Source organism: Pelophylax lessonae (genome assembly GCF_965119305.1).
Source record: "Pelophylax lessonae genome assembly, chromosome: 13".
NCBI lineage: Eukaryota > Metazoa > Chordata > Amphibia > Anura > Ranidae > Pelophylax > Pelophylax lessonae.
Genome location: NC_138780.1, coordinates 131,094,362 through 131,103,282, shown reverse-complemented (window position 1 = coordinate 131,103,282; position 8,921 = coordinate 131,094,362). Strand labels below are relative to the sequence as shown.

The window sequence follows — 8,921 nt, the reverse complement described above, 5'->3', positions numbered from 1 at the left end:
TAAGTCACAAGGGGGACCCCACAAAGACTGTAAAACACTGCAAGGGACAACTCCCACCACACTGGCAGCACCACCCGGTCGCCAGGCACAAAGCACCAAGCGATCCTCAGCAGAGGGAGAGAGCCCCACCAGACTCCCTACCCAGCAGAAACCAACACCTGCAGCCACCAGGATAATCTGCACTCCACGTGCGTCGATGATGGAAGTGAAAGGATCCAGGAGTCAGCACCAGGGGATGAGGAGGAGCTCCCGCTGCCGAAATCACCGCCTACAGGGCTCCACTGTCATGGCCGCCGCTATTTTCAATAGCAAACATGCAAGAATGGCCGCCGTGCACAGAATCACAGGCTACAACAAAATGGCGGCCCCATGAGGCTTCCAGGGACCCAAGAGGGATCCCTAGGCCTCAAGGACAGACACAGGCAGGACGGGGGGCCCTAACAGGAGCCTACGCCAGGTACAACCCCCCCTACACAGCTGATCGTCTGGCCACTGACAGCGCACACCCCAGCCCCCATCGCCAGTTTAGCGCCCTGCCCCTATCCCAGGAGGAGGACCAGACCACCCAAACAGCCCCAGCATAAGTGGAGGGGGCAGGATGGGGGACAGATGAATGAGGGGTGTCCGAAGGGAAGAAGAACCCAAGGGTCCGACTGTCCCAAGGAGGGGCCCACGTCCAGCCCAAACCCTCCAGGGGGAAAGTTCCAGACAGAACCTTTCTCCATCGAAATGGGGGAACAGTCGGGCAGGAGGAACGCTATGATTCGAGCCGTGACCCCGGACAAAGGCGACCTCGCGAGGCGTTTAGCTCGCAGGCCAGCCCCTGTCCAGTGAGGCTATGTCGTGCCAAACCTAGCGCGGAGCTGAGGTCTGCACGTGCTCGCTGGCCAGACCGAGGTGACCACTGGATCTAGATTATCCAGACTGTTGCCCAATCCAGCAGTTGATTGTAGAACTCACAGGGGGGAAAAAAAAAAACGGAGAAAAACATTACTAAATAAAAAAATTTTGCCAGGACCAGAGATCCCAGCAAGGAACTAGGTTCTTACTCCTGACTAGGCAGAAAAAAAAAAACTGAGTATCTGTAGCAGGGAGAGGGACTTCCCACAGGCGTAGCCAAATTCTTTTTCTGCCAAGTGTCTTACGCCTGTGTGTGTGTGTGTGTGTGTGTGTGGGGGGGGGGCAGTATAACCCAATGGTTATGAAGATCAGGAGCTGTGTGTTTCAATAAAGAGAGATTGTTTTCGTTTAGCGAAGATTTAAGGTTGCAATTAAGGACTTAATTCACATTTGCTGGCCGGCCTCGTGTGACCACTGGATCTAGATTATCCAGCCTATCGCCCAGTCTGACAGTTGACTGTAGACCTCACAAGAATAATCCAGGAGAAAAAAATTCCAATCTAAAAAAAAGAATTTGCCAGGACCAGAGATCCCAGCAAGGAACTAGGTCCTTACTCGTGACTAGGCAGAAAAAAAATGGAGTACCTATAGCAGGGAGAAAAAAATGGAGTACCTATAGCAGGGAGAGGGAGTATACCCCCTGGGTAGAAATATAATCATAGGCATAGCCAGATTATATTTCTGCCTAGTGTCCTACTCCTGTAGGGCACAGTATAACACAATGTTTATGAAGATCACGAGCTGTGTCCGTCAATGAAGAAAAACATTCTTCGTTTCAGTTATACAATTTTGCAAAGTAGTAATTTTTCTTCTTCACTGATGTGCACTGATGAGGCAGCACTGATGACCAGTGCCATGTCAGACTTGCCGGACCGGCTTTCCTTTCCTCACACTGACAGCACATGAGGAAAGGAACGCCAATAACCAGCAAGTTTGTTTACATGTGATCAGCTGTGGCTGACAGAGCTGATCACATGGTAAAGGGCCACTGTGATTGGTCCTTTACATCCATCTGTGATAAGAGGTGTGCAAAGGATACACTGATCACAGAGCGTGCCCTCCCAGAACAACAGAGCTGCACTGTTGCCGCCTTGAAGTGGTTTAACACCTTTTCATAGAGAATATGAAAGGTTATTGGTTACATCCTAGTTTCTTTTTTAAAAAGATTCTATCCCTGGGATTTTGGGGAAAACTGTGGCAAGGGTCAGAGCTTGCTGCTTGCCTCTTACATTTTTAATGACTTGCCACTATGGTGGGCAGCATCAAGGAATGCACATAAGAATGCACAGGAGACAAAAAGGGGGACAGGCATGTTTCCGATTTGTCGGGAAGATGTGATCAAAGGTTTTCGGTGGCTGCTGCATGTAGGTCTCTGAACTTCATAATTGCAGGCTCATGCTCCCCCTTCCCCCAGGCAAAGTCACTTTAACAAAGCATTTTTTTTTTAATTCAGAAATGTATTAAGGTACCCCTTATGATGTGCTTGCAAATTGGTACAATTATTTTCAGTCCTGAATTGAAAACCTTTTAAGACACTAAGCCCGCATATCAAATATATACACTTTAATGTCTGAATTATTTACAGAGCGAGCCTTTGATGGCTTAACACAGTTTGCAAATGCAAGGTATCTGGCAATCATAGATCACAGCTTCAACATTTTAGACAAACCGATGCCTTAAATACAGAATAGACTTATCGCAGCAGTTTACAAAAACAGCAGGTCATGTTCATTTGTTAATCAGTCCCAATGGTGAATAAATATTGGTCAGATGTATATTAACCCTACACAAAGCTACACCAAGATTTAGTTCTATCTGAGTGGATGAGAATAGCTGAGTGCAACCCCTAGCATATATGATGACAGATAAGCAGTTAGTTGTGTTCTCCAACAGACACTGTTGCTCACTAGGAGAGCATCACTGAACTTTCATTCAAAAGCATGTAGGTTATTTTTTATACATAATGTATAATGCCAGTGTTTTAAAGGTTTTATACATTTTCAACCATGTGCTGAATTTTTTATGGCCTTGCTGAGAACTTAGAAAGAAATGTGCTTATGTGTTCAGCAATTATTGCTGATATATGTGAATCACACTCCTATACAAATATTAAAAGGAGATCAAAGCAATCTCCTCAAATGTTAAATTGCTGTATGATAACATACAAAATAAAAAAAAAAGTTTTATTGTTGGGCAGCATGTTTTTAGTCTGCAATTTGCCAGTGCAGGAGTTGATTAAACAATGGGCAATAAAAAAATGGAATAAAATGTAGGCACTGACAAGAAAAGGATGTTGCAGTCACTTGTCACGCTTTCAAAAAGGTGCAATATGATGGGACCTGCCAAATAGGAACTGAGTTTATTATAGGACATATGGCTTACTCAAATCAAAGGTGGGTGGGAAGGAAAGAGATAGGGTTACTTGATAGCAGGAAATATGAGCTCCCATGAGGAAATACAGATGAAAGCTTTTTTGTCTCCCTTTCAGATATGGGACCGTAAGAAAAATATTTACAGCACAATACGGAGAAAATATTGCCAGGTAACCAGCCAGCCATGCCTATTTGTACAGAAAATGTAGGTCATTTTGCAGCAATAAATATAGAAAAAAAAAAAAAAAGGAAAGTAGACACTGTGACTTTTTTTAAACCTAAATTTACAAGGACATCAGCCATTCATCCTGCTGTTATCCAATAGGTATATAAGTGCAAACAAATTGCAAAAAATTGTTATTTTAATATGTACAAGAGTATGGACAAACATTGTTACCAGAGACCATTGTACAGCAGCTGAATATTTTAAACCGTACCAGTAAGACACTGGTTTACTTTATGCACCTATTCTGTGGTCGCAGATAACTTTTAGTTAGGAGAAAGCTGAGAATCTAGAGAAAAAAAAAAAAATCACAATCCCTACAAATAAAAACAAATGTGTTGTGTTGTCTGATCACTTTGGAAAGTATGAATGACCTTGCTGGAATCTGGGACTTCAATATACTGTTCAATGTTTTGTAGGCCTTAACAGCAAAGGTTTGATGGTGCCCAACGCATTTTGGCTAAGTTTTACTTCACAAGACCGATTTTCTTTGCTTCCGTTTCATAAATTAGTAACCGCCACATTTTCACTATAAATACTTCAGCTTCTTCATCGAGGACCTGAAGGAGAACATAATATAGTATTAAATTTAAAAAAAGGTCCAAATTGCAGTGAACTATGATACAAAAAAAAAAAGAAAAAAATCAACAAACACTGCCCAATCTGGCTTTAACAAAACATTCTCAACCCCTGTTCATAAAACATACGATAGCCTTAAAACTATTCACAAAAGCATTCAACTGTATTAAGTAGGTGTTTTAACAAGCTAGACATCAGCAAATTACTACTGTAATAATATTTCCAGTTTCCTTAAAGTGATATTAAAAGCAGATTTGGATCTGGTTCCTCCTTTCTGGTATCCCATCCGAGCTTCTGGCCCCTCTCTTCTGCAGAGTTCCCCCAGAGCAATCAGCTTGCTATGGGGGCACCTGAGAAAGCTCTCTTCCAAGCCACTGCTGTCTGTCTATTCAGACAGTAGCTTGGTCCTAACCCCCCGCTCTCTTAACATTGGCTCAATGACTTTAAATTGAGAGCAGTGGGAGCCAATGGCACCTGCTGCCATCTCAGCTAATGAGGAGGGAGTGTCCCCGGAGAGCAGAGGCTCTTGTGCGCATCGCTGGATTAAGAGGAGGCTCAAGTAATTGGAGGGCCTGGGGGGGTGGTGGTTTCTATAACTATATCTCTATATCTTAATGCATAGAATGCATTAGGGTAAAAGAACATTCTGCCTTTAGCACTTAGCAACACAAGGTATAGTGTGGGATACTCTCAAAACCTACCTAAGGGAAATCAAAATCCAGCAAATATCTAAAAGGAAGAAATTTACTATGGACTGGAAGTTGAATATAATAGGGGGAAGTGACTGAAATGGAAAAAAGTATATGTAGAAGATCCAACATCAGATAACTTAGCTAAATGGACTGTAGTACAGCAGTTATACCAAACATCGTTAGTAAAGAGGGCTGAGAACAGAAGGTTCTTTCTAAAACATGACCATTATGAAGAGGGAGAAAATACAGGACACATGTTGGCCCTCCTGGCAAGATCTCAGAACACAGTTACGTCCACCACAATGTCTGTTGAGACTCATGCTGGAAAGGTGACCATGTATTAAGCAGAAATAGTTAACGTTTTTAAAGATTATTATTCCGATTTATATAGGTCTAAGGTAGGGGTAAATAGAGAAATGGGAGATTTTATCCAGGGTCTGGTTATTCCATATCTCTCAGAGGAAGATAGGGTATCACTGGAAATACCCATTACTTTTGAAGAACTACAAGAGGCAGTACAGGAATCAGCTAATCATAAAACACTGAGGCCAGATAGACTGCCAAATGAGATCTATAGGGAATATAGAGAGATCATGCTGCCAGAGCTGCTATAGATGTTAAATGAGGCATTGGAAAAATGGGATTTTTGATTTACCGTACAATCCATTCCTCTGATGCTCATTTACAGGCACAGCTCCTGAGTTTTATAACCACTGGTTTATACTTCCCCCCCTACAGGAGTAGGACACTAGGCAGAAAAATAATCTGGCAAAGCCTATGGGCAGTCCCAGGGGGTATGCTCCCTCTCCCGGCTATAGATACTCCGTTAAGTTACAAGCAGTGTTAGAAGAATTACAACTCCACAGAGGAGTGGGTGCCGTGACCATCAATGAACATCAGAGAAATAGATTTTACAGTAAGTCAAAAATCCCCTTTTTCTCTTTTGTTCATTTACGAACACAGCTCCTGATATTCTTCACCTTTGGGACATCCCAAAGCAGTGTTAAACATGAGGGGTGGGAACAGCAAAGAAATTCCCCAGGCTAAACAGGAGCTCAACCAAAAACAACTGGAGTCCATCTGAAAAAAACAAAACAAAAAAAAAAAAACAAAAAAAAAAAAAACAATACACCGTCAAAGAGGAACAAGTCCTCTAAATAGCAGCCTGCAAATCCTTGCGGACAAAGGAAGCATCCGCAGATGCGAACACATACGCTTTATAGAACTTTGTGAAAGTGTGAACCGACAGCCAGGTGGCCACCTTGCAAACCTGTGTCACTGACGCCTGACGACGGAAGGCCCAGGAGGCGCCTGTCTGATCCATCTGGAAATGGTCGCAGAGGAAGCAGACAACTCATTCTGAAGCTCATCCGTGAGCGTAAATAGTGAGTCTGACTTCCTAAAAAAGACTCTGTAGCTGTTAGGTACACCCCAATTGCCCGGACCACATCCAAGCCATGCAAAGCAATTTCCTTCGGATGTTTCGGCCTGGGACACAGAGAAGGCAACACAATGTCTTCATTCAAATGAAAACCAGAGAAAACCTTTAGGAGGAACGACGGACAGGGGCGAAGAACCACCAAGATAGGTGAATAGCAGGATAACGCCGCCAATTCCGACACCTTGTGCGCAGAGGTGATAGCCACCAAAAAGGCCACCTTCTGAGACAGTGTAAGCAAGGGAATCTCCCAAAGGTTCTCAAAAGGAGGCTTCTGGAGGACTGAAAGCACCAAATTGAGGTCCCAAGGACTGCAATGTCAGACACCCTGAAGAAAGGTATGCACCAGGGAGTGTGTGGACAAGGGTAACTTGAAGACCGCCAAAGCCGACACCAGGCCCTTGATGGTACTCAAGGCCAATTTCTGTTTAACTCCCCACTAAAGGAAGCTCAAGATCCGAGCCACGAGAAGGAGTGACAATGAATCCCAAGCACCACGCAATGTATGTCGTCCGCCAGAGGATCCCGTGACTGAGCCACAAACCTCGGCACCTTTGTTGAGCCGAGACACCAACAGATCCACCTTGGGGAAGCCCCACTGGAGACAACTGATGAAACAGCTCTGGAAGGGACAACTCCCACCTGCCGACTGAGGTAATCCGTTTGCCAGAATTCCACCCCGGGAATGTACATGGCGGAGAGGGCTGGAACAAACCAATCTGTCCTCTTTAGAATGTCAGCTACCTCCCGAGCGGCCAGTACACTTTTTGTGCCCCCTTGGTGATTGACATAAGTCACGGTCGTGGCATTGTCCGATTGAATGCGCAGTGGACATCCCTGAAGACGATCCGCCCAATGGTCCAGGCACAGTCTGATCGCTCAGAGTTCCAAGACATTGATTCGTAGCCTGGACTCCTCCAGTGTCCAGATCCCCTGAGCCGAATGTTTGCCGAGGACGCCTCCCCAGCCGTACAGGCTGGCATCCATGGTGACCACTGTCCAAAACAAGGGGAGGAAGGATTTGCCCAGCCGAAGCGCCCGAGAACTAAGCCACCATATCAAGGACTCCTTCGTTCCCCGGCTCAGCCAAATCCAATTATCCAGAGACTGCGGAGTCTTGTCCCATTTGGCAAGAATCTCTTTGCAGGGTCCTCGTATGGAACTGTGCCAACTGAACCACCTCAAAAGGTAGACACCATCAGGCCCATTGCAAAATTCATATGGAAAAAGTAAATAAACTCTCAGCGCAAACAGTATATTTAGATAAACCCCAATACAAAGGCCTGTTTCTAGGAAGGGAGTGGAAGTCTGTAGGAGTCTATTGGGAGATCCCATAAAAAGTTTCAGTTATATTGACTGCTGCAGCACGTTATGAGGATATTGGAACCTCTGTGTAAAACTAAATTGTTAAAACTCGTGCTAAAAAAATGTAAATAGGTATAAAATAGATATAAATGAAAAGTGTATGTCCTGAAGCTGCTACTCACTAGGTAAAAGACCAGAATAAACTAAAATCAATAAAAAAGCAGCGCTAACAGGTATATATATATATATATATATATATATAAATAGATACATCCGTGTATACTGTGATCAAAAATGAAATACATACGAAATAAAGTGCATAATGTGATCAATAAATACAAAATTCATATACATTAAAGTGCATAGATAAAGTGCAATCATATGTCCATAGTGCAACCATATACAATAGTGCAAAAATATTAAAGTGCAGTCCAAAAGATGGTTCCCTTTAGTGGAACTAAAGTGCTGAAAAGGTGCTCAGGTAATCCATATAGGTGCCCAGGTGCTCTCAGGAAGAAAAACCCCCTATAGGGATGCACTCACCAAATCAAAGCCTTAAGCAGACACAATCTCCCCTGGACGGATGGATGGATCCAGCACAGCCTCTTAACCACTTGCCGACCGCCGCACGCCGATCTACGTCGGCGGTCAGCCCCTCACAGGCAAAGTGACGTAGGGCTACGTCACTAGCTTGTGAGGGTCTAGGGAGCGAGCGCGCGCCGCCGGAGGCGCGCTCCTGCTCCCGCGTGGTCACGGACCCCCCCCCCCCCCCCCCGCGCGTGTGACCGGCGGACCCGATGTCCGCCGGCCACTCTGCGATCGGCGGGGGAGAAGGAGAAAGTCAGGCAGCTTGTGTAAACAAGCTGCCTGTCATTCTCCCCTCTGTATGAGAGCTGATCATATGGATCTACTATGTAGATCCGTTGATCACTCTGCATACAGCTGAAGCCACAGCCAATCACAGTAAGAATCACGCCCCTAGGGACACACACAGCCCCTCCCTCTCAAATAAAGTTAACCCCTTCACTACCAGTGTATTTTTACAGTAACAGTGCATATATATAGCACTGATTACTGTAGAAATGTCACTGGTAACCCCAAAAGTGTCAAAAATGTCAGTCAAGGGTCCGATCTGTCCGCCCCAATGTCGCAGTACCGCAAAAAAAAAAAAATCGCAGCTCGCCGCCATTACGCGTTAAAAAAAAAACAACAAAAATGACAAAAATCTTTCCCTTAGTCAGTAAACGCAATAACTTTTGCGCAAACCAATCAAAATACGCTTTTTGCGATTTTTTTTACCAAACATAGGTAGCATAAAACAAATTGGCCGAAAATGTTAAAAAATTTTGATTTTTACATTTTCTTTGGGGGGAATTTCATATAAAAAAAAAGGGAAAAATATTGCTATTTTT

The 8,921-nt window shown here is 44.3% G+C and overlaps 1 protein-coding gene across 1 annotated transcript in view; it reads right to left on the bottom strand.

The window, feature by feature from the left end:
- Positions 1-3,621: 3,621 nt before the first annotated feature.
- The window catches only part of RBM25 (RNA binding motif protein 25), an 83,976-nt gene continuing 78,676 nt past the window's right edge, over positions 3,622-8,921 (bottom strand). Inside the window, exon 18 of the mRNA XM_082275757.1 lies at positions 3,622-4,055. Coding sequence (XP_082131883.1) covers positions 3,963-4,055 — 93 coding nt within the window. The 3' untranslated portion in view covers positions 3,622-3,962. The remainder of the gene's footprint in view (positions 4,056-8,921) is intronic.